The sequence below is a fragment of the Sphaerodactylus townsendi genome, linkage group LG04, assembly GCF_021028975.2.
Source record: "Sphaerodactylus townsendi isolate TG3544 linkage group LG04, MPM_Stown_v2.3, whole genome shotgun sequence".
Taxonomy (NCBI): Eukaryota; Metazoa; Chordata; class Lepidosauria; order Squamata; family Sphaerodactylidae; genus Sphaerodactylus; species Sphaerodactylus townsendi.
In genome coordinates, this window is record NC_059428.1 from 121,763,994 (window position 1) to 121,790,748 (window position 26,755).

At 44.1% G+C, this 26,755-nt stretch overlaps 1 protein-coding gene across 1 annotated transcript; it reads left to right on the plus strand.

The window, feature by feature from the left end:
• Nucleotides 1-1,377: 1,377 nt before the first annotated feature.
• Nucleotides 1,378-24,397, plus strand: EDNRB (endothelin receptor type B). Its single transcript, XM_048494312.1, has 8 exons — nucleotides 1,378-1,565; nucleotides 2,894-3,315; nucleotides 9,918-10,033; nucleotides 11,100-11,304; nucleotides 12,483-12,632; nucleotides 14,220-14,353; nucleotides 18,699-18,807; nucleotides 23,873-24,397. Exons 2-8 carry the CDS (start codon nucleotides 2,905-2,907, stop codon nucleotides 24,002-24,004), a joined length of 1,257 nt encoding a protein of 418 aa, XP_048350269.1. The 5' UTR covers nucleotides 1,378-1,565; nucleotides 2,894-2,904; the 3' UTR covers nucleotides 24,005-24,397.
• Nucleotides 24,398-26,755: the final 2,358 nt, after the last annotated feature.

The window sequence follows — 26,755 nt, forward strand, 5'->3', positions numbered from 1 at the left end:
CTTTTGGATTGCTGAATCTATTAATCTCCAAAACATTCTAGCTTTGTCACAAGTTCACCAAGATGAAAAAAGGGACAGAGATTCTGATCTCATTACAGATGCTAATTTCTGCTCTCAAGCATTTCCCCTCTGCTATATAAGCTGATTCCAATATGCATTGAACATTTGCATCCTTTACAAATGTTCTTTTCCCGCCTTCTGACTGGGATTTAAAGGCTCAGAGGTCTCCAGTCCCACTTGTATCTGATGAAGGGAGTTCTGAAAGTTTATATCCCGCAAAATCTTGTCAGTCTCCAAGATGCTAGTGGGTTCAAATCGACTGCAGACCATCATCTGAAACAACCTTCTGAGCAGACTGATTTCATCAATTTTAGATAGGTGAAGTTTTGTTTGGGATCAAACAGTTAATCTCCTTCTAAAATCCACATTGATTTAAAGCACCTAGAGTCCATGGTTTGCATAAATTCTCCAGGTAGAAACAAATTCTCTTTCCCCAGTATGGTGCAGGCAATTAAGAGTGGCAGACTGTAATTTGGAGAACCAGGTTTGATTCCCCACTCCTCCACGTGAATTGCAGACTCTAATCTGGTAATCTGGGTTTGTCTCCCCACTCCTACACATGAAGCTCACTGAATGATCTTGGGCTAGTCACTGTTCTCTCAGACCTACCTCACATGGTGCTTGTTGTGGAGAGAGAAAGAATAAGAAAAGTTTGAATGTATACCCCACCTTTCTCTCCTGTGAGAAACCTCAAGGTGGCTTACAAGCTCCTTTCCTTTCCTCTCCCCACAACAGACACCTTGTGAGGTAGGTGGGGCTGAGAGAGATCCAAAGAACTGTGACTAGCCCAAGGTCACCCAGCAGGAATGTAAGAGTGCAGAAACACATTTGGTTCACCAGATAAGCCTCCGCCACTCATGTGGAGGAGTGCGGAGTCAAACCCAGTTTTCCAGATTAGAATCCATCTGCTCTTGACCACTATACCACGTGGGAAGAGTTTGAAAGGCGTTTTGAGACTTACAGTTGAGAAAAGTGGGGTATAAATCCAAACTCCTATTTTATTGCAGAACAACCTGGCTACAGTCTGAAGCTACCCCCTGAGCAGATTGACCTCAGCAGATTTACAAGGGTGACACACGGTTTAGGACTGAAGGGTTCATCTCTTTCTAAACCCCACCTTGATTTAAAGCCCCTAGATTTCACGGTTTGCATAAATCCTCCAGCTAATTATCTGTCCCCATGTAGCAGACTCAGGTTACGTGCCTCTGCTAGCAGGAAATGTTGGACTGATGGTCTGCAGGCAGGGAGAGCTGTCAGCCCCAAAGGCGGGTTGTTGCTCTGTGGGACAGCATGGGTGGGTGGGGTTGGGCAGTGATTGATGGGGGAAAATGTAAGTGTTTCTGAAAAGCAGGGGAATGGCCTCATTAGCTGGGATTTAAGTGGATACAGTAAGTGGATGCTCCGGCCATCAACTTCAGCCAACAGGTCTGCACCAGCCTTGTAGCGCGTGAACTGCTGAGCAAGAAAGGACCAGGAGTCGAATCTACCCATTCTCAATCTGCAAGGTAAAGAATAATTTTATGAAAACAGAGAATGCACAGGTGCTCTGCAAGGAAAGAAAAGCTCCAATAAAAACATCTCCCTTCTTTAAATTTTAATTTATTTTAGCCGTTCCACCAATTTCAATCCAATGTGACTTGGGAAGAGGTCTTGCTGAAATCAGCCAGACATCAGAATCAGTGCAGAAAGACAAAGAGATCGGATTTCTCAAAACCATGGGAGGAAAATAATTGTCGGGCACGAAACTCTGGGACAATTTAATTTTCTGCAATTTAATCAGCGGTACTCCAGTTTCTGAAATAATCCGCCACTTTTTTTGGGCCAAGTGCAATAAAGTAATTAGGCTCTGTAAGTCGATCAATCTGTGGGTATTTAAGTAACCATCAAGTCAGACGCCCGAGGCAGATGTTTTTTTCCAAGCTGCATCTCGAACTGTCTCAGTTGGCTGAGAGGTTATTTTTCCTCTTATGGATTTGTGGGATACTTGAGAACGGGCACTTTTGGGGGGCAATCCCGTATACTTCCCCCGTCCCCTACTAAAAACTGCCCAGGGAAGAACAGCAACCCAAATGCAAGTAAATTTGGCAGCTGTCCCTGCATTCAATGCTGGTGAAGAGTATAAACTTCTTTGCGAGAGGGAGCGATATAAACGCGTGGCCCTCCGGACAAGTATATTCGCACGATTCTCTCATTCATAGGTTTCTCTCCGATTCCGCCCCCCGCCCTCATTTCGCCAGTCACGCTAGGCGCATTTACTCACGAGCAGACCCTTTGCAACGTGCGGTTGCGGGCGCGAGTTTTTCCGCGTTTTTCCCCATCCGTTTCTCGTAGCCAAAGGCTTTAGCTATTTATATAAATCAAATCAGTCCAAAGAAAGAAATGTTTCGCTTTGCAAAGGCTTAACCGAATGTCTTTTTAAAAAAAATGTAAATCGGCCATTTCTCGTAGCCACGAGGGGTCCTGATAGAAAAAGAAAATCTACAAATCAGCAGATCTATATTTTCTCGCATTGCACTGCACTGCTTTGCAAAGTCTTTCCCGGACGTCTTTCCGGGCCGCGGGTGGGAACTTTGCAGGCAGGAACCGCGGCTGGCGCTTTTCCTGGCTTCTTGCAGCTTGCACGGGGTGGGGGGCGGGGGCGGCGAGGGGTCATCCCCGGGGGTGGCTGGCCCCGGGCCAGGGCAAGCGGGCTAACCCGAGCAGGGTCTGGGCAGGGTTTCCCTTCGGCTCCTTCCCCTCCGCCCTCTGGCGGCGCTTCCAGACGGCGCGCGACGCGGGGCTGCCCGGACGTGTGGGTCTGATCCGGGGCTCTGGGTCGCCTCTCTCCCTCCAGGCGCAGCCGGCATGGACGGGCGGCTGTTGGGGACGCTCTGCGGCCTGGTGGTCTTGCTCAGCTGCGGCGCGGCCGTGGAACCGGCGCCCTCCAGAGAGTCCGGCGCTCTCCAGCCCACCCCCGCGCCCCCCGGGCTCAGCGCCGCCGCCCCGGTGCCCGGCAGCCTGGACAGACGGGGCGCCAACCTGTCACGCCCGCCGCCGCTGTGCCCGCGACGGCCGGAGATCAAGGAGTCCTTCAAGTACGTCAACACCCTGGTGGCCTGCCTGGTCTTCGTGCTGGGCATCATCGGCAACTCCACGCTGCTGCGCATCATCTACAAGAACAAGTGCATGCGCAACGGGCCCAACATCCTCATCGCCAGCTTGGCCCTGGGCGACCTGCTCCACATCACCATCGACATCCCCATCAACTTGTACAGGGTAAGCGGGGTGGGGGTGGGATGGGGGTTGGGGACTGTGCTTAATGCTGGGGCAATGGAAGCCAGGACCTAGAGCACAGAGGGGTTCCCAGCCTCTTTTTTCCATTGATGAAAAGAAGAATAAGAGTTTGAATGTATCTATCCCCCACCTTGTTCTCCTGTAAGGCGACTCAAGGCAGTTTACTAGCTCCTTTCCCTTCCTCTCCCCACAACAGACACCTTGTGAGGGGGTTGAGAGAGTTTGGAGAGAACTGTGACTAGCCCACAATCATCCAGCAGGAATGTTGGAGGGCGGAAACACATCTGGTTCACCAGATAAGCCTCTGCCACTCAGGCGGAGGAATGGGGAATCAAACCCGGTTCTCCAGATTAGAACCCACCTGCTCTTAACCACTACATCACGCTGGCTCCTGGATTTATGCCCCTCCTTTCTCTCCTGCAAGGAGTCTCACAGTGGTTCACAAACTCCTTCCCTTCTTCTTCCCACAACTGACACCTTGTGAGGTAGGTGGGACTGAGATCTGGGACTAACCCAAGGTCACCCAGCATCTTCATATGGAGGAGTGGGGAAACCAATCAAGTTCACCAGATAAGAGTCCCCGTTCATGTGGAGGAGAGGGGAATCAAACTTGGTTGTCCAGATTAGAGTCCACCTGCCCTTAACTGCTACACCACACTGGCATATCCCTTGGCAACCCATTTTCGTAAAATTGTACCCCCATATTAGCAAACCCATATTTTTTGCATGCCCCCCATTACATTTGCGTTCCCTCAAACACTCTGGCCATAGTCCTGAGGGTATGCCTACCCTAGTTTGCGAATCACTGACTTAGAGGAATTTCCCTGTGAATGTGCATAGAATTGTATTCCTAAAGGCGTTCACAGCCGGAATCAAGTGGGTGTTGTGGGTTTCCTAGGCTGTGTGGCCGGGGTTCTGGTAGTTTTTGCTCCTGACATCTTCAGAGGAATGACATGGTGAGGTGTGCTTCTCTCCCCCTCACACTGGGACATGCCTGTGAAGATGGCAGCCATAGATGCAGAAAGAACATTAGGAGGGAAAATTGCCAACCCCCAACCACACAGCCTGAGAAACCTACGACAGCCAATGCAGGATGTTCTTTGCAGTTATGACGTACAACCAATTCATCAAGACTGGATTTTTTTCCCTCTTCTATTTTTATACCACCCATTCTCAAAAAAGTTCAGAGTGGGATGAGGTGGGTTTTTCGGATTGCATGGCCATAGTTTACCAGACCACGGCCTGGAAAACCCACAGTGGCCGGTTGATTCCAGCTGTGAAACCCTTAAGCAGTACAAAGTTCAGGGTGGCCTATGTCCTTCTGTCTTCCCCATTTTTATTCTAACATTTTTTGCTGTAGGTTATGGTGAGGGACAGCATGGTGTAATGGTTAAGAGTGATGGACTCTAATCTGGTGAACTGGGTTTGTTTCCCTGCTCCTCCACATGAAGCCTGCTGGGTGACCTTCTAGTCACAGTTCTCTCTGAATTCTCTCAGCCCCACCTACCTCACAAGGTGTCTGTTGTGGGAGAGGAAGAAAAGGAATTTGTAAGTTGCTTTAAGACTCCCTACCATTGAGAGAAGCATGGTACAAATCAAACTCTTCTTCAGCAACTTGATGGCACTTCACACACACATGGTACACAGAGTAAGAGACAGTGAATGGCCAAATACCACCTAGCGCACTTCATGGAAGTGCGCAGATTTGAACCCTGGCTTCCCAGGTTTTGGCCAAGTGCACCGGTTCTTGCTTTTCCGTTTACTACATTCGAGACAAAGAAAAGCGTTTGGATTTATACCCACCTTTCTCTCCTGTAAGGAAACTCAAGGCAGCTTAAAAGCTCCTTTCCCTTCCTCTCCCCACAACAGACGCCTTGTGAGGTAGGTGAGGCTGAAAGAGTTCAGAGAGAACTGTGACTGGCCCAAGATCACCCAACAGGAATGTAGGAGTGGGGAAACAAATCCAGTTCACCAGATAAAACTCTGCCACTCATGTGGAGGAGTGGGGAATCAAGCCCAGTTCTCCAGGCTAGAGTCCATCTGCTCTTAACAACGACACCATGCTGGCTCTCATACCCTACTTCTATATCCAAAAGAGATGTAATGTTTCTTCCAGCACTTTCCCCTCCATTTTATCTTCCCATCAGACCTCTGAGTTGGGTTGAGTTAAAAGTGTGTGACTGTCTCAAGGTCACTTTGCCAGCTTCCATGGCTGAGCAGGGGTTTGAAACTTGGTCTCTCTGATCCCAGTGTATCTCTGTGATCACTACACCCACCACACTGGATGTGAGGGGCAATACTTCTCCGTCAAAGAACTGGACTTCCAAGCAGGCTTGAGCCCCTTTGAGTGAAAGGGGAAAAAATAGAAATTAAGACCTTCAAAGACACTCAGGTGTTCCACAGAAAACCACCTGGCTGTCCAAAGTTACCTACCTGAAATGCTAGAGTGAACTGAAGCAAATGTGAATAGCGAAAAAACTAATGATTAAGCCTGCCCTGTGTATATTCTTTGCTCTGAAAACCCTGTTATCTAATTCCAGAGACATCACAGGTAACTGTTGGGAGCTGTGTTTGAGTTACCCTCCATTTCCACTACTTACAATGATTTCACAGGGGAGAGAGTGTTGCAGAGGATGGGTTGTGGCTTATTGTCATGATCCCATTCAACCCTTTGGCTCCAGAAATTCGGACGTGTTGAAATCCAGCCCCCTTCTAGGAGGTGTGATTTCAGTGCCCCATTGACTTGACCAATTACATTTTTTTTCTCATGTTAAGTAGCACTTGAAAATCTCCTTTGATAACATTTGGAACGGGCACTAAACCTCTTCCTCAACTAAACAGTCGTTTCCTTCAGAAGTCTTTCCTGCTCCCTAGGCGGCATGGTGCAGTCTAGATAACTCCTGCTTCTATTTGGTTGGCACATCATAGAATCATGGAAGAGACTACAAGGGCCATCAGGTCTAACCCCCTGCCACACACAATCAAAGCCTCTGTTTAAAGTCCTCCAAAGGAGGAGTCTCCACCACTCTCCGAGGCAGTGAATTCCACTGTTGAACAGCCCCGACAGTCAGAAAGTTCTTCCTAATAGGTGGAATTTTTTTTCCTGCATCTTGAATCCATTACTCCAGGTCTCTGAGGCAGCAGAAAACAAACTTGCTCCCTCTTCGACACAGCATCCCTTCAAATATTTAAACATAGCTATCACGTCCCTCCTTAACCTTCGCTTCTCCAGACTAAACATCCCCAGCTCCTTAAGTCTCTCTTCATAGGGCATGGATTCCAGATCTTTTACCATTTTAGTTGTTCTCCTCTGGACACGTTCCAGCTTGTCAATATCCTTCTTAAATTGCGGTGCCCAGAACTGAACACAGTACTCTAGGTGATGTCTGACCAATGCAGAGTAGAGTGGTACAATTACTTCCCTCAGTCTAGACATTATACTCTTATTGATGCATGAAATAATTGGCTTTCTTGGCTGCCATATCACGCTGCTGACTCATGTTCAGTTTGTGATCTACTAAGACTCCCAGATCCCTTTCATGGGCACTGTTGTCAAGCCAGGTGTCACCCATCCTATATCTGTGTGTTTCATTTTTTTTTCTGCCTGGGTGTAGAATCTTAAATTTCTCTCTGTTGAAATTCATTTTGTTAGTTTTGGCCCAGCTCTCTAACTTGTCCAGATCATTTTGAATCCTGCCCCTGTCCTACATATTAGCTACCCCTCCCAATGTGGTATCATCTGCAAATTTGATTAGAGTGTATGGAAGGGATACAGCTAGATGACCTCAGAATAGCCCCAGCTGCATGCTGAGCAGATAGATGCCAGTTCCCCTCTCCCCATTTCACAGAGATCATTGTTCCAGATGTTCCAAAAACTGTCAACTGGCAAATGAGCTTCTTCGTACTTCCATTATTTCCAAATCAGTTCCAACCCACAAGTGCTTTCAAATCGGCCTTCTTTCCAGCTGTTGCACCCTCAGCGTTTCAAACCTATTTTGTTCGACATTTAAACATAGTTTGTCAAAGAAAATTAATGCTTACATTATTGCATATACATGTGCCTATGTTGGGACGCCCCAGGGTTCAGTGCTGTCGGCAGGTGACATTTCCTGTGCAAAGCAGGAGGAGGTCCGACTTGCGAAGCTCACAATTTCCATGCAAATCAGCTCTCTGTACTGCAGAACTCATGCAGAGACACAGCGAACGCAGCATTCCTGTGGAGGAATGTCTGACTCATTCTGACTTTGGGTTACAAAAAATGAGGGGGAAAAGGTTCAGAAGTATTTGCTTCCAAGCTACTGTGCCTTGTTGTTTCTTGCTGGGATGGGGAGAGCCACCTGCCCCAAGGTGAACTTTCGCAGGGGCTTTGGTGAGTGTGGTCTTGGCTTAAGTTCTTCCTTTCTTTTATGCATGGAGTTATTTCAAGGGGTCCACACATCCACTATTCATGCTGAACATTGCAATTTTGATTTTTGACTTTATGCATTCTCTCAATCAATGGAAAACAATAATACAACAGCTTATTGCATGGGGGAGCATCTGCTAAATGTTTTGATGTTAAAAAGGGCCCCTCATACTTGAGAAAATTATGAACCAGTGATATAGAGGGTAACTTTACTTGCTATCATTTAAGTCTACATAAAATGAATTGATAGGGAAAAGGATCATCTTTGAAAGATCTTGATATATTGTGGGTTGGTTGTACGTTTGAAGTCCTTGGTCACATCCAAAGCTGCGTATCTGTACGTGACTGAAGCGTCTGTATGTTAGAAGCTAGTGTGTGTAATGGTGAGAGCATCTGGTTGGATCTGGAAGACCCCCTGTTCGAATCTCGATTCTGACATGAAAGCTTTCTGGTTCACAGGTCAGACTTACTTTCTCAGTCTAACCTGCCTCGCAGAGTTACTGGGAGGATAAAATGGAGGAGAAGTGGACAGTGTAAGCTATTTTGAGACCTCATTGGGGGAAAGACGATTTATAAATGAAATAAATAATAAATAGATCTGGTTGCTGGGCAGCCCAATCAAAAGTGGGGTGGTAGTAGAGGGGTAGTAAATCTTAGTAGAGGGGTAGCCAGGGATGGCACCACAGCAGCGCACCCATGCCACCTCCAATAGGGCTGTGTTTTCGTGGTCTGGTCATTTTTACTCCTAATATTTTGCCTGCCTCTATAGCCGGTGAAATGTGAAGATCAAAAACTACCAGACCATGGCCACACAGCCCCCAAAAATCCAACAATATGTTGCTGACAGCTTTTTCTCTGTTGATCTTTTATTCTTATTATTATTGTGGTACACCTGAAAAGAGTACGATTAGATATGTAATGTGTGTGCCTGAGACAGAGCGTGTGAATATTCTGTTGTGAATTACAAGTACAGCCAACGAGCTTGGAGTGGTGGGAACAACAAAGAATCCTTGAAATCTCGCAGTGTTATTATGGCCTTCCTTCATCAGATGTATGAACAGCAGGCTCTTAAGCAAAGATGCACCCTTCAGAATCCATTGATGGCCATAGGGTTGTGCTGTAAGTTTGCACTTTAATAGTGTTAGATTGGCTGGCACCCTGCTGCTGCTCCACACACTGGAAGGAGTGTGTTTCCAGCTTCCAAATGTGTAAAGCTACCGCTGGATTTTGCCATCGCTTCACTGTTTTTATCCTTGCCCAGAAATCTTTCAGTATTGCTTATTCCACTCCACACAAACTTATCTGTTATCAGCGTTCTCAGTCCCCTCGCTTTTCTGTCTCCAGGCCTTCTGCCTGTTCCCAATAGCCATGATCTCTTATTCTCTCTTTCTCCTTCTCCCCAGGTCTTCTAGATTCCATTCTCAAATTTGTTGATCTTTCGTAGCTGCCTTCATTTAATTTCTCTAGTGTGTTTGGTCCACATTAAGCTATTATGCCAATGGCAGGGTGCTTCAGAACTTCATGGAGCCTGCTCCAGCATGGGAGGCATTCCCAGGGGCGGAGCCAACTTTAGTTCACTCCCAGAGCAGTTTCGGTTCAGCAGTGCAGACATAGACCCACCTGGCTGTCCCATCCTGTTCAGAAACAAGGGGGAACAGCCCAGAGACCCTTCTCTACAGGTTCACCAGGCACTTACCCTCTTGGAGTTTCGGTTCATGGTGAAGACTGTCCTCTTCATCTGAGTGTTTGGTTGACTTGCCTTGTTGGGAGGGGGGCCCCAAGGTGTCTATACGCTCTTTCCTTTTTTGTGGGTAGGGTGGGTACGAAGATTTTAAATTTTACAATGGAGTTTTAGTGTGATTTTACTGTTGTGATTTTAATGTTGTATGGTTTTTATCATAACCCACCCTGAGACCATGGTAAAGGGCAGGTAATAAATGTAAATAAATAGGGGGGGGGGAGAAAATAATCTTAGTCAAGCAGAAATCCTGATTGCCCATGTACATTCCCATAATGCTTTTGGTGACACCCCCACCCCCCCGCCAGTCAGCTACTAGCCTACTGCCAGCTCTTCCCCTCTACTGTTCTTTAAGTCCACAAAATATTTGCATTTCACAGTGAGTGGCTTACAGATGCCAAGTGTCTCCACTCTTAACCTTTGGTCATTTGCCTTTCACAGCTCCACTCTGGAGGAAACTGGCCATTTGGGGTGGAAATATGTAAACTGGTCCCCTTCATTCAGAAGACATCAGTGGGCATCACGGTGTTAAGTTTATGTGCTCTCAGCATTGACAGGTGAGAAACCAAGACTTATTTTTATTTCTACCAAATGTGCACATTTGGTATAAACAGTGTTTAAAGCATTGGGTTGGATGCAGACTGAATTTTCCAATGGCAGAATGGAAATTTCCTTCTCCCTCCAGTGATGCTTGTTAATTGATTAATTTGTGAGGATACATCTATGGTGAGCATGAAGCCTTGGATCCTTTGAACAAGTCCTGTGTAAACGGAATAGTCTCTGGCATGCAGCATGCTTCTTCTTGTGCTGGCACTTCTGTTCATGCCCGGGCTCATGGGAAACCATCGATTTTGGGCAAATGGAAGTGTCAGCAGAAGAGGAAACATGCTCCATGGGAGAGACAAGGATGCATAGGATCAAAGGATCCAATCTAGTTATCATGGACTCCTCCCATATGCCCCAGCTATTTAGGCATTACTGGTGCAAAGGGGAAAGGACAAATGTTGTGGTGGCTTCATCCAATAAGGGTAGGGGTAGGGACCTTTGTTATTCTCTGGTATGATTCAGAGGGGAATAGGAGCCCTATTGACGAGGGCCAGGGCCTTTTTGGTCCTGGCCCCTACCTGGTGGAATATGCTTTCATCCAAAATTAGGACCCTGCAAGACCTGAGTAGCTTCCACAGTTCCTGTAAGACGGAACTATTTCGTAGGCCAGCCGGTTTAACATCGGTTTTTGGCTTCCTAGCGGGGGACATAATAGGTTTAAGTCACCATCTGATTTTTGGGTACTTTTATGTTTTTATACTGTTATTTATTATGGTTTTTATGCTTTTATTGTAACTGTTTTTATATTGTTGTTGCCGCTCTGAGCCCTTTGAGAGAGGGCGGGATATAAATTTAAATAATAAATAAATAATGTACCATTTTCCAAACATGCCCTTTCTCAAGCTACAGAAATTTCTCCAATGCCTTGCTTTGGATCAGTATACCTTTATAAAATTATTGCATTCATTCATCTCAACCACCACTACAACAGAGCTTAAGATCACCTGAGTTGAAAAGAGCAGAGTTGAGTCCTAATTCACTGTCCAATATAAACTATTCTCTGGTCATTTCTTCTAGGTATCGGGCAGTAGCTTCCTGGAGCCGGATCAAGGGAATTGGAGTGCCCAAATGGACAGCCGTAGAAATCGCCTTGATCTGGGCCACGTCTCTAGTCTTAGCCATTCCTGAAGCAATAGGCTTCGATATGATTGTTTACGAATATAGAGGGGAGAACATTCGAACTTGTCTACTAAATCCCCGGCAAAAAACACCTTTCATGCAGGTAAAGCTGTCCTTCTGGATTCAGTACTGCACCACAAGGTTTCCAGAGGAGTAAATTATAAGTTCTTTTTTGTTCTATCTATGGTAGCCATTCATAAATATTGGACATTGACTGATCAAAGACAAGACAATCTCTGTGGCAGATTTAACATTATGGTGTGCAGCTCAGAGTTCTTCTATACCATGAACCAGATGCGTTTCCGCACTCCTACATTCCTCCTGGGTGACCTTGGGCTACTCACAGTTCTTTGGAACTCTCTCAGCCCCACCTACCTCACAAGGTGTCTGTTGTGGGGAGAGGAAGGGAAAGGCACTTGTAAGCCACCTTGAGTCTTCTTGCAGGAGAGAAAGGTGGGATATAAATCCAAACTTCTCTTCTTCTTCTTTTCAACAAAAAGAACCAAATGGAATTTCAACTTCATTTGCCACTTGTTGGACTGTCTTGGTTTTAGAATGCTCCACGTGGGTCTTAATTCCTACATAACAGAACTGATAAAAACGAGCAGGAATAATAGTCTTTGTTGGCTTGTTTTTACAAGAGCAGCGTTTTTGTCCAGGAGCCCCTTAAAGACCAACAAGATTTCTAGGGTATAAGCTTTCAAGCCCCATAGTGCAGAGTGATAAACTACAGTACTGCAGTCCAAGCTTTGCTTCTGACCTGAGTTCGATCCCAACAGAAGATGTCTGGTAACTGGCTCAATGTTGACTCCCCCTTCCATCCTTCTGAGGTCAGTAAAATGAATACCCAGTTTGCTGGGGGTGAAGTGCGAATGACTGAGGAAGGCAATGGAAAACCACTGCCTTGTAAACTTTGTGATGTGACACCACCCCATGAGTCAGTAATGACATGGTGCTTGCCCCGGACACTGCCTTTACCTTTTTACCTTTAAGATGTCAAGCATCAAAGCTATCTTCATAAGAAGATAAAGTTCTCATCATCAGATGGAATTCTGGTTGGTCTTTAATGTGCTACTGGATTTACACCTTGCTCTGCTGCACCTGGAGTTGTTTTACATGGTAATTCTTAAATGATTGATTGGCTCATGGGATGCTGTGACTGTTGATCTGGATATGTGGTATGAGGAATGTATGTCATTCCTCCCAACTTGTAAAAGTGAATTCTTAAACTTCCCCCCAACTTGTAAAAGTGAATTCTTAAACTTTCTTTCCCCCCATTAGTTCTACAAGGAAACTAAAGATTGGTGGTTATTTAGCTTTTACTTCTGTTTGCCGCTGGCAATCACTGCCATCTTCTATACCTTGATGACCTGCGAGATGCTAAGAAAAAAGAGTGGGATGCAGATTGCTTTAAATGACCACTTAAAACAGGTAACAAGATGCTCAAAATCTTCCTGAAATGAGAAGGGGTTAAATTAGTCACCACCAACACAGTGAACACTCTTCTTTAAGTAAAATAAGCTTCCTAAAGAACTTCTCTATAGATACTTGAGATATCCCTTGAAAGTATGAAATCTTTAATGTGCCCCATTATCACAAGTAGATTTCACGTGGTAAACAAGGGAGTGGAGAAAGACTCATCTTTGTCCCCTTTCACACATGCAGAATAATGCACTTTCAGTCCACTATTGTATTGTATATTTATTGTATATTTAATTTATATACCGCCCTCACCCGAAAGGCTCAGGGCCGTGCACAACAATATAATAACAACAGCAGTAATTATAACATCATACAACAACCATCAGTAAACATGGCATCAATAAACATAGCAGCATAAACATCATAAGCATGATATCATGGATATAGCTTCATAAACATAGTATTACAGCAACAATAAACAGCATTTTAAACATAACATTATGGGCAACAATAAACATAACATTGTAAGTAACAAACATCAGTAGTTAAAACATGATAAACTATAAGCAACAGTATTCATAACAGCATACATAATCAGCATAAATAGACAATATAAACATGCGGTTTCAATGCACTTTGCAGCTGAATTTTACTGTGCAAAATAGCAAAATCCACTTGCAAACAATTGTGAAAGTGGATTGAAATTGCATTATTGTGCATGTGCGGAAGGGGCCTTTGAGCCACACAGTAATGAGATGGTTCCATACCTTCCTGGGATGTGGGGAAATAGAGAAATGTCCCAAAGCAGTTATACGGACACGAAAACCGTGATCATAGTAACTCCTCTTCCTTGGTTATTTGTCATCTTACCCATTTGTTCATGAGCATGCACAGCCAATCTGGAAACATTCAATGCCTCTTAGGTAACTAAGTGATGTATATGAGGACTGCAGATGGTAACACAGTTCTGTCCCCTGACTAGTTGGCTGGTTGGAGCTTTTGAAAGGAGATCAAAGAGCCATGTCTAACAAAATATACAAACAGATTTTCTTTTTGGAACCGATAAGGGATAAAAAGCCCTTTCTTTCTTTCTTTCTTTCTTTCTTTCTTTCTTTCTTTCTTTCTTTCTTTCTTTCTTTCTTTCTTTCTTTCTTTCTTTCTTTCTTTCTTTCTTTCTTTCTTTCTTTCTTTCTTTCTTTCTTTCTTTCTTTCTTTCTTTCTTTCTTTCTTTCTCTCTCTCTCTCTCTCTCTCTCTCTCTCTCTCTCTCTCTCTCTCTCTCTCTCTCTCTCTTTCTCTCTCTCTCTTTCTCTCTCTCTCTCTCTCTCTCTCTCTCTCTCTCTCTCTCTCTCTCTCTCTTTCTCTCTCTCTCTCTCTCTGATCTCTCTCTCTCTCTCTGATCTTTGAGTTAATCCCCTTGGGTTTTCGTAGTGTTAATCCAGAAGCTTGGTTGGAGGGATTTTTGGATATATTCAGAATAAACAGAATGAATCCAATCATAGAGATTATTTTGCAATTGGAAAGTGCTGCTACTTTGCATTTCACTCAAATGCCTGTGCTCTTTTCTTTTTTAAAAAATGGTGCCTCTTTGCTTCCAGAGACGAGAAGTGGCCAAAACTGTGTTCTGCTTAGTGCTTGTTTTTGCGTTGTGTTGGCTTCCCCTTCACCTTAGTAGAATATTGAAGCTCACCGTTTACAATGCCAGTGACCCCAATAGATGTGAATTCTTGAGGTAAGATAGTCCTAATACCAATATAATTCTTTAACTGGTCCCAAGGGACTGTTTACGTTGCGATTGATTCTTTTAAATAACGCATCGAAAATGTTCTGCCAGTTCACAGTTCTGCCAGCAAACAACCCAGCAGCCTATGAGAACTTCACCAAGAGTTTGCAGGGTTGTTTGCGGATGTTTTCCCTCATCAAAAAGATAAGAATGTGGCTTGTCAATGAAAAGGCTAAGATGGAACCTTTATATCTGATGGCATTAGTTTTATATGCGCTGAGATATTTTAAAGGAAAGGTAGTCCAGTATGACTATCTCTTGTATAATATAGTTCTTCCATATTCGTAATTCAAAATTAAGATTACCATGTAGACATTTAAAGACAATGCAGAGACATTGCTGTTCTCTTCTATGAAACGAAAACATTCTGTGCGGACAACGAGAAGGGCCCATGTGTGCAAGAACCATACACAAGCAAAAACAGAAATGCTACTGCCCAATTTAGGTTCTTGGCCTGTGCATCATACGTTGAATCTGTTTTACAGTCCGCCTGTGGATGTATCTTTTGTGATAAAATGGACAGTACATTTTTCATGAATAAGCAATTATGCTAATATGAGGGATTATGGTACATGATAGACACCGACAAATACAGAACTATAGCCAGGCTGTTGCTAGACTACAAAAAGAATGATGTTCTGTGTATCCCCAACGAAGCGTTTTTAAGTCATATATGCAAAAGAACTGTCCCTTTAGAAATACACAAAATTAATCACAGGTAGGCACTTAAAGTGCCCTCAGTGTACATCAGCAATAATTGGCGTCTTGTTCATATGTAAGAACTGTTCATATATAAGAACTTGTTCATTTATATCCCGCATATAGAACAGCCCACTCCAGAGCCTTAGACAACCAAGGACAAGTTGCTTTGGAGGGAGATAAGTCCAGACAAAGTTCTTTTTTCCTCATAGGCTGCCCAAGACAAGCTTCTCTATTTTGGCACTGCTGCTGGGCATCCCAAGGTTGGCTGAGGTGGTAGAGGTGCCACTGTCTTAAAACAAAGGCCCTTGGTCCACCATAAGTCAGTTTGCCTGATTCTAGTATTTAAGATTGCCAACCCTGGACTGGGAAATCCCCAGAGATTTGGCAGTGGAGCCTGGGAAGGACAGAGTTGGGGAGGGGAAGACCTCAACAAGGTATAATGCCATGAAGAACATCTTCCAAACCAGCACTTTTCAGACTGAACTCTGAAGTTCAGTTGTAATTTCAGGAGTCCTCAGGCCTCACCTGGAGGGAGGCAACCCTATAATGGCAACTCAGATCGTACTCCATGGATCTTGGCCCAGTCAGCCTTAAATCGATGCAGGCTACATACCATTTATGGAATAACCCTACCAGAGATCCAGGTCTCTGGTCCAAACCCAGTGTTGTGGTGTACAAACCCAGTGTACAAATCAGTGTACAAATCAGCTTTGCTGGGCAAGCCAGTAACCATGGCAGCTGTGTTTCCCTTGATCTTTCTTTGCACCAATAGTTTCATATTGTTCGGCCATTCCTATCAGCTCCCTGACAACCCTGTCTTGGACTCTAAAGGATTAGATTCAGGATACATTGTTGAAAGACAAGGAAGAAAATCTCTTGCTTTGTGTTTGTATTAACCAACAAATACATTCTTCCCGGATTCCTCACTTCTGGATTTTCCGCTGGAGGACTCCTCTTTTATCTCTTGGTTTTTTGATTCCTTAGCAAAACCTCCTAGCATTCAATCACTATCTTCACTGTTTTCCTCATCTGACTTCCATAGGGTCTGCTGTATTCCTAAGGAACTTTTCTGATAATTGTACAACCTGTTGTTCATTCTTTGTAGGAAATTCTGGTTATACCCGGCAGCACCATCACTAGCTTGTTCTGGGAAATCAAGAGAAATTGACCTGTATAACCTTCTTCTTTCAGAAGATGGTATGAGTTGAATGCTAAATCAAAACAGAAAGGGGAAGAACCCAGAAAAACCAGGTAACCAAGGAGGCTGACAAAAGGCTTCATAAGAGGGTAAATACTGGTGGGTTGTATGTGTTAAATTAACAAAGCTTCAATTTCTTTTAAAAAAGAATCCATTAAAAGCAAACACGTTATGGCCATAAGGCTTTCCTTTGTGGTACAAAGTGTAAAAAATATACACTATAAAATAAAACTGTTCTAAATACTTAAGGCAACATTCCTGATCTAAACTTTAAAACCTGAAAAAAGATGAAATAAGAGGGAAAGCTGGAGAGAGAAGATCTTTTAGATTTAGGGTTGCCAGGTTCCTGCCCCCCTTACCTCCCCCCCAATTTTTTGCTTCTGATAATGGGAATGCAAATGGGAAGCGGGAGGCTGTTGATAGAGCAAGCAGAGTAGCGGGGGCCAATGTGCCGCTGCCCCACCTGGGTGGGCCTGGTTTGGAGGTGGTGGGAAGGGGGAACTGGGGTTTTGCTCGTGGAGCAGCAGGTACCAAAGCTCTGCTGCCCTGCCAGCCCAGCTTGGATTTATAGTGGGAGGAACTGGGAGGGTGTTGATAGAGGTGGCAGAGCATCAGGCACCAAGATGCTGCTTCCCCACTGGGGTGTGATGGTTTTGGAGGGTGGTGGGAGGGAGAGGAACCAGGAAGCTGTTGGCGGTCCAGCGGAGAGTGGGCACCAAGGCATCACTAGCCTGGCAGTCCTGTTTGGCTTTTGTGGGTGGTGGGAGTGGGGGAACTAGGTTGCACTTGGCAGCCTGGTAGAGCAGCAGATGCCAAGGCACCACTGCCTTAGTGGCCCAGCTTGGTTCTTGGGGGTTCTGAATTTCCAACCAGTAGACTCACAGCACAGTCTTGTGCGCTCACTGGTTGGAGGTTCATCATCACAACATTAGTAGATCATATATTACACTCACAAGAAGTGATCATCAAAAATCATTTTTTCAGATTGTGTTTGTTCATGATCCGCATATCTAAGACAGATGTATCTCGATGGTCCCTGGCCCCAAGGACATTTGGCTGGTCTCAACCGGAGCCAGGGCTTTTTCAACCCTGGCTCCGGCCTGGTGGAACTCTTTGTAATCTGGCACCAGAGCCCTGCAGGATCCTAATCCATTCAGCAGGGCCTGCAAAACAGAGATGTTACACTGACCTTTGGTTGAGCAACTATGAGTCCATTTCATTGAGGTTGAGGCAACCATGAGTCCATTTCATTGAGGTTGAGGCAACCATGAGTCCATTTCATCTGGCCCCCTGAGCTTGTCCCCCCCTCCTCCCCCACCTGAATAGTTACTGATTTTATCTTGGTACGGGGATGGCTGTATTGAGGTCCACCATGGATACCCAATTAGTCACCATCTTGGATGATACACTTCTTGTATTTTTAACATTTTAGTGGTTTACATATTGTTATTGTTTTAATTGACTTTATGACTAATTTTTGTAATTTAGGCTATGTCTGTAAGAGCCCAACTATGGCCGGGAAAGGGCAGGGTATTAAAGTAAATTTAATAATGATTAAAAATGTTATTAATTTAAAACTTACAAATTATGAGGAAAAAAACCTTTTAGAAAATTATAAAGCATGACCTCTGTAAATAAGTCCGAATGAATCATGGCTCTGTGGTGTGTGTTCAGGAAGGAAAATATTTATTTTACTTTTATTTTATTAGATTTGTATCCCACCCTTTCCTGACTGTTGTCAGGCTCAGAATGACTAAGAGTTAAAAAGATACAATCAGTTAAAACACATAAGATACGTAATACAATATGCCATGTAATCTCTATTTATATTAGTCAGTAAGAGGACGGAAGATGATGTAATGCGTGAAAAAAAAAATGATCGGCAAGTTGCATCCTCCCTTCTGCTGGCCAAACAAACTGCAGCTTTCCCCCTCAGATTTCAAAACTTAGGTCAGAAATGTTGTATTTTGTATTCTGAATAATTTTACTTCATGGTGTGTATTTTAATTACGTGTACCGCTGAGGAAGGGCTTTGGGCCGAAACACATTTGGTTTTAATATATATATTTTTAAAAATCCATTGTTGTACATGAAAGCTTTGTTAATTTATCATATGTAGCACATTAGTATTTATTCTGCTATTAGGCCTTTTGCCACCCTTCTTAGTTACATAATTCAAACATTATGCACGTTCTAGCACAAATAATTTGAAAAGTTCCTCAAAATAAGTGTCATGAGGGATCCATTTATTTGCCACTGAAGTTCAGCATTTTGACCCAAATGGTCAAATGATTACTGCCTAAAGGGGTCTGTGCTAAAATGATGAACTTCCTTTACCTTTTTTAAAAATAAGCAATAACATATATTTTTTAAAAAATTGTTGTTCTCTTGCAGCTTTTTACTGGTCCTGGACTACATTGGTATTAACATGGCATCTCTGAATTCCTGCATTAATCCTATCGCTCTCTATTTTGTAAGCAAAAGATTCAAGAACTGCTTTAAGGTAAGAAGTCCTTAGCGGATTACCATAGAAATGTTGGCAACATTGGGTGAAATCTTTGCGCTGTAGACTTTGCCGTGACATGCAGAAGTGAGCAGATTGCTGGGTTTGAATAATCTGTACTCCACAAATAGAGAAAGAATAGCATGCCACTAGGACCCCGTTGATGATTATTGAAGGTGAAACCTTCCAACTGTCTGTTATTCAGTAGACAACAACGAGAAAGCCCCAACACTGCTGGTGGAATTCACCTCCCGGACTGAAGAAGCTGTCAGTGAGTGACACTGATTCCTGTTTAGTAAACACACCTCAACCATACCGAACATTAAAGCTATTTTCATGATGCATAATTGCTCATTTCATAGTTCAAAAAGACAGCCCAGCGGGCTTCAGTTCATATTTTATAGTTCACAGCGCACGATCCACAATGTTGAAATAACACGATTAAACATGGAAAATAAACTAAGTAGTGTATAACTGGGTGGAGTCCGTTAGCATTTACAGAGTTTAGCATGTGGATTGAAAAGGCCATGGTTTATTGACAGGCCAGATGGCGCAGGGTTTTGGAGTTGCATCACAGGAACTCCAGATGTGTTATTTTGACCTGCTAAGCAGCTGTAAGGGACTCTGATCTGGATGAAGCAATGTCACCCCAGCTACTATGCTAATCAAAAATGGTCCCTCCAGCCTGCTTTAAAACCTCAATTATGGGGAGAAGACAGTCACAATGTAACTGTCTTTCTCCAATTAGTTTAGCATACAGCAGTCAGGAGCCTGGGCCTGATCCACGAAATGGCACTGGGGGAAGAGTTGAGCCCCATCTCTCCAGTTCTGCAGACCTGATCCAAATCAGACCCTGCCACTGCTGTTTGTAAAGATCAGATTATTTTTTTAAAAAAAATCAAAAACCAAATTTAAAACGAAACAGCTTTTGGTAATGTTCAGAGCTTGTCATTGTTTTGGTGCTGGCTTGAGAGTTCATGGAAATCAGGGGGAGGTGAGATAAGGAGAAGAAGTGAGCCAGTTGGTGATGTAACTGATGGGGATGTTTTCCCATCAACAGAGTTGCACAGATCTTGCCACTGAAGAGGTCTGCTTTTGCACCAAGCAATTGGCCGGCTTGCAGAAAACTTTGCTTCTATATAAGCAATAGCTCCTGGTTTGATTGAGCTATTTTGTTCTTTGATTCTGCTTTCTAGGCACTGAGGCAAATGTTTTGCTTGCATTTGCTAGACAACAGGTAGTATTGCAGACTGGCAGGGGGACAGAGGCAATTACTATGCTTCCTTTCCTACCAAATGTCTGATAGCATGTATTCAACCATATCTGTTCACTGTGATCAGTGACTCACACAAAACACACAGAAGAAGAATACTTGTCCCAGCAGCAGAAAAAGCAGGTTGTCATTCTCAGCAGATAAACAGCACAGGCCAGTCTCCATCCTCAAACTGCAGCGCCAGCAGCTGCATTCAGTAAAAAGAAAAGCCAATTAAACAGGTAACAGAGTTACACATAGTGGTGGAAAGCAAAGGAATTTTGGTATGTGTATTTTGGGCATTTCCATTAACTGAGCAATGATTGGACTGAGCTGTTCCAGTTAAAACATGGATAGTACCCTCAGTTTGGTTTCCTTCTGCCACCCAGTCTTTGAAATTTCCCTAGTATAGTTACCATGCTCTGTTAATAATAGCAGCAGCAGCAGCAGAAGAGTTTGGATTTATACTCCCCCTTTCTCTCTTGTAAGGGGACTCAAGGAACCTCCAAACTCCTTTCTCTTTCTCTCCCTGCTGCAGACACCTTATGAGGCACATGAAGCTGAGAGAGTTTTAATTGAGACTAGCCCTAAGTCACCTAGCAGGCTTCATGTGTAGGAGCAGGGAAACAAAACCAGTTCACCAGATAAGGGTCCACTGCTCATGTGAAGGAGCAGGGAATCAAACCTGATTCCCCAAATTAGGGTCCACCGCTCTTAACCACTACACCATGCTGACTTTTCTTCTTCTATGCCTGTGGGCTGTATGCAAGATTTTTTTTTCATACCTATTTTATTACTGTCTGTCAATTTATTCTGTGTCCTTAAAGCCACAGGCTGCCAAGCAGGGGATTTTTACTTTGAGTTCAGAGATGAATCTGTGGTGTTCCAGAAGCTTACTGGAGAGGGTGTGAAGAGGAGCCCTTTGACTGTTTTGAGTGCATGGGCAAAACTAGGCAAATTGATTGACCATTATCTTTGGAGAAGCATGAAGGATTGTTCCTCTGGGCTGAGCTAAGCAAGACAAAGGCAGGAGAAAGTAGCTACTCGTGTTGTGGACTGTGTGTGCTTTCATCTCTTCTTCTTCACCCCCCCTTTCCCCACCATGGCAACAACACCTCCCCTGCCCTCATCTGAATGGAGGAAAAAAACAAGGCAAAAAATGTCCTGGAACAACAACAACAGCATAAACCAAATAAACCTGTCCCATTGTAGGCTACAATAAAATTTAGTGAATAGACAACAGTATCAATGCACTAAAAGCTACAAGCGGAGGAGTGCACAAAAACACAGCTGAGCAAATGAACACATGAACAGTGCAGAAGAAGAGAAACAAAGCATGGTGAGCAAACTAAAGAGTATCTTCACTACCTAATCTCAGGAATATTTGAGATAATGTCTTAGCCTATTTAGTATAAAGGCTCAAAATTCCCATATGTGGGCAGGCTTTACAACATTGCTGCTGATGAAGCAGATTTTACTCTGTTCTTCCTTGTTAATCCTTTGAATTTTGCACAGTCTCTGGAGACCTCTGAACTTACCATGTTGGACACTTCCTTCCGCTCTCCATGCTTTGTTTATCTTCTTCATTTGCTCTGTGTCAGCTGTTTCTTGTGCAGTCCTCCGCTTGTAGCTTTTTGTCCATTGCTGTTGTTGTCTATTCACTAAATTATCTTGTAGCTTACAATTGGGCAAATTTTTGCTGCTCATCTGAAAGGAGACCAGAAGGGAGTCTGCCTGTCTGTCTGAGCATATGTTTGTAGGGGAAAAAGCTCACTTGCCTTTGCCCTCTCCCGCGTGAACACAACCCCAGAGAGGCTACAGCTATGCAAGCGAATGTTAGCCCATGCCTGTCTTTCCTCTAATTGAATTTCTCCCCCCCGCACCCCTTGAATCTTTTACTTGGCTCATGTCCAACTTTCACACACACCTCACTTCCTTCGTCAAAAATGCCTGGTGTTGATACCCACATGCACGTGGAGAGGGACAAGGCAAACAGCACTGGAAGAAGGAAAAAGTAATGCACGCCCTGGCCCCAGCTGCATCCTGCTATATGCATAACAGCCTTTTCCTCCTTGAAGCATGTGCTGTTCTACTGACACTTCCCAGCCACAATAGTACAGTACAGTAAGATTCTGTGCTGCACAGTTCCATTAGTCTTCCATGTCCACTAGCTTTTTCCTTCCCAAATTGTGAGTCTGCCTTTTATTTTATTTCTTCTTCTTAATGCTGAATTTTGCACAGTTGCAGCTTTCTGAATCCCAGTGTGTTTGATAAAGAGGCATAAAATAAAAGGGTTAAGGGTTGGTGGATCATAAGATGTATTCAGGCCCTAAGGCCAGAAAGTAGCCAGGTTATGTTAAAAGGATGTAGTAGATTAAGAGCCCCATCTAAAGGAGGGGGCAAATCCACTCTTGGAGTAGCAGGTCACCATGCTGGCGGATTTACCCTCCCCGGGGCACTTAACTACTGCAAAGGAACGATCCCAGTGGTGTGCAACTACTACCCCTGCCCCAGCACTGGAATACCACACTGAATGCTGTGCCAGCATCCCAGGGCTCCTGCTGCTGGCATAGCAGAGGCAGGCCAGGGGAGGAGCCAAAGTTAGCTGGCTCCCTCCCAGCCTTTGCCAGCATTACAGCAGCAGGCCCTACTTCAGACATACGCCACCAGAAAAGTGGCATAAGTCCATTGAGGGTCATAGAAGCTTCCCAGCGGTGAGAAGGTTTTTTACTTTGTGAGCCTCCCCACCCTGCCAGGGAGCCTCTATGGGAGTGGTGGTGCTATGGCCTGTCACCTCTGGTATGGATAGGGCCTGCTTATTGGCATAAATAGGCACATTGTGCTGTGGGAAAGAAAGAGAGAGGGGGGATGGAGGGGGAGAGAGAGAGAGGCGGAGTCCTCACGGGCCACTACAATGTCTTCCCACCAGCATAAATGATGCCAGTGGAGCCCCGGGGCCATTTGCATGCTGAGGTGTGAGTGGCCCCAGAGCGGCTCTGTTTCTTTCCCCACATTTACCTTCTCTCCCTGCAGAGCTCCACAGGGACAGGGAGGCATGTCCGCGCTGCCTTCCAACCCCGAGGGATCAAAGGGTCGCATGGGCATGCCTTCCTTCCCTGCAGAGCTGCACAGGGAGAGAAGGTAACTGGGGGCGCGGAGGAAGCGCCAAAAAGCGGCACCTTCAACCTGGTGCCATTTGCCGGGGGTGGGGGGGAGCACGGCACTGTCTCGTTGCAGAGGAGGTTTTTTAATGACACGTATGCATTCAAGAATATTATCTAGCAAGTTGATTCCAAACTGTAACTGCTGATGTGGCTCATGTGCCTTCCTTGCGCAGTATTCCACTGCATATTGTGCAAAACACCACTGAGCGGGCTGCACCTTAAGTCTGTGGCAAAGGCATAAAGGCAAGCAGTAGACTTGCGAGGCTCAGAGGTTGTCCTTTTAACCCATGGGCACAGTCAACCAGGCAAAATGTGTCGGCTTATTCGCCCAGCCCAGCCACATGTGCTCATTTCACTGATTTGGGGGTGTTGTAGTCTTCCCCCCACCCCATTACTGCTTTTCATACTCTTCTGCAAATGTGGAGTGTCCCTTGAGTTTGCATCAATCTTTTCCCTAGCCCCATTATGTGGATTATTTGATCCGCACTTGAGGGATGGAGCATTCATTGCTCTTGGATAGATAGGCAGTGGACTTTGCTGTGGCACTGAACAGCTTCATCTCCTTATCAGAAACAGACAGTTGCAGTTCTGCATTTGTGATGTGTTGCATCAGACCTGCTTAATGGGGGCTTCTCTTCTGTTTCTACAGTTGTGCCTGTGTTGTTGGTGTCAGTCCAAAGATATGCTGTCCTTGGAAGAGAAACAGTCCTGCCTAAAGTTCAGAGCTATTGATCAAGGATATGACAATTTCCGCTCCAGTAACAAGTACAGCTCATCTTAAAGGAGGCAGCGTTACCCTCGGCTCAGGCATGCCATTTCCGAGGCCTTGCTTTGTGGGTGGGTGACAAGGACTGTTAACAAGAAAAACTCTCGGGCTTCTGAAAACCCTACATTTGGCATTGGCACCAAAAAGCAAATCGGTCTGTATCTCGTAATTGTGCCTAGTGTCTGTAACTACTGGAGCATCAGCAGAAAGGGGGGGGAGCAACCCCTTGTTAAAGTACTTAAAGTCTTCAGAATGAGCACTTCCAGATCTGCTGTAAATCCCCTAAACTAAATCACTGTGTATTCATTGGAGTAGCCCTGGAAGGCTGAGTAATAATTCTTAGTATATAGCACAGCATGAATCTTGGCAGAACAGAGCCACCATTGTCTGTAAATCACTGTATCCTTTTTTTTTAAAAAAAATTTTTTTGGTAAAATTACAGATGAGTATGTCCATCTAAAACATAACCCCATATTTAGTATATTTAGTATATTTTTGCAATTTGCAGCACATCATTTGTAGTACCAGAAAGGAAAATATGTGTGCCAACTGCACCTGAGAAAGGAAAATATTAGTTACCGCCATTATGGAAAGTTACAGTAATCTAACAACATACACAAAACAAAGAATTATAACAATAATGGCTACCATAGTTTCAGTATTTCTTTTGAATTTTTATAAAGGTAACCTCAGTTGCAGGCAATCTAACCAGTATAAAGTTGCAAGAAAAACAGTTATTGGCTTATTTTTTGCTCAGAAATTTTCCTTTAAAAGTTCTTTAAACATTCTTGAGTTTTCAAAGGTAATTCTTAGCTGCTGGGACGTAAAGCCTAAAGATCACAAGGAGCCCTTTGGGCAAAATGTGGAGAGTGATAAATATTAGTTCAGGGGTGGCTACTTTATGGTCCATGGGTTGCATATGAGTCCCCTAGTGGGCCATGTGTTGGAATGCCTATTCCTCTCTTGCAGTAACAATCCCTTCCTGAAGCCAGCGAAAATTACTTGCCCCATCATCCTACCCAGGATGCTACCAGCATTATGCTGTGAATGAATGAATAGATTTAATCAGTTGAGCATTAAATTACTCTACAGGAGTACAGGAAAAGTGCAAAATGTGGTATTTGGTGACCAAAATCAACTTCATGATAATCTCAGGAAGGAAGGAAGGAAGGAAGGAAGGAAGGAAGGAAGGAAGGAAGGAAGGAAGGAAGGAAGGAAGGAAGGAAGGAAGGAAGGAAGGAAGGAAGGAAGGAAGGAAGGAAGGAGGGAGGGAGGGAGGGAGGGAGGGAGGGAGGGAGGGAGGGAGGAAGGAAGGAAGGAAGGAAGGAAGGAAGGAAGGAAGGAAGGAAGGAAGGAAGGAAGGAAGGAAGGAAGGAAGGAAGGAAGGAAGGAAGGTTGCTCAATTCATATAGTTAATACGGGAGACGACATTTAGTGTTTTGTGGCAGGCAGTTTTGTATTGTTGATAATTCTTACAGCTCTGATCATATTACCTTCCAGCCTTAAGCCATTTGCTATCCCAAGCATAGACCAAGCAGAGCTCTCCTTCACTACATCACTGCATAGGACAACACACACGTTCCTTACATGCAGGGAGTAATTCTCTGTTCACCTCTACTTGCTGTTGTGAATTCAGTACCTTTCACAGGGGCAGTGAATCTTCCACATGGGAATCTCTGTAGAATCCCTTCACACCCACCATTTCCCCCACCTTTATCCCTGGGATAAAGTTGCTATAGCGACATACCTATTACCAATTACAAAATAGCTAACAAGAACTGCCAGTGGTAGTGAGGAACAGTGGATATGAGGGGGAATAGTGCCTGATGTGGTCAGGAAGGAATAGAGATCCAAATATGCAGTGATGCAGGAAAAAACCCAGAAGGTGAACAACCTCATATGATGTGGAATTCTCAAAAAGAACAGCTCAACAAGAAGGTGTTAAAGGACTAGAAGCAGCCTTAGTAGTGTTACGACAGAGAAATTACCTATATGCAGAACCCTGGCAATGTATGTGAGGGTAACGGATCATAGTCTTTGTTTTTATTCTTCTAAGAAGCATTGTATATATTGGGTAAGGTGTAACTAAACATAGAATAGTAAATGATAAAGCCTGGGCAGGATTCCTTATTAATGCCTGTATGAAAAGTCAGTTGAGAGACAAATGTGTAGCAAATGTGATGTGCCTTGGGTCACATTTTTGTGTGTGCCTCACAGATCAAGACCTTACTCTTTTTGTTTTATACTAGTAAACGTAGATGTAACAGTTAGCGTTAGGAATAATTACCAGTGCTAAAAGCTATTCGAATTTTCTGGATTATATAGAATTAAAACTAGAAAGGTCAGTTGCTTGCTCCGTGGCAGGATCCACTATTGTGAACGCACCTCTGGCCGTGCCATAGCTGCTGAAGTAGCAGATTTTGGGCACCATTAAAGGGCACTTTCACACATGCAGAATAATGCACTTCCAATCCACTTTCAATGCACTTTGCAGCGGGATTTTATTGTGCAAAATAGCAAAATCACTTGCAAACAATTCTGAAAGTGGATTGAAAGTGCATTATTCTACCATAACATTAGACAAAAACTTCATATTTTCTACAGCCCTTTGAAAGTGGCAGTGTGGAAGTAAATAGCTGTTTAAGAAGTCAAATGACTTGTGTCCTAGATCTTGATTGATCTACACATGTATACATGATGTACAATAATAATAAAAAATAAACATAAAAAGTGCAAGTATTATAAAAAATAGCAGAAAAAAGACAC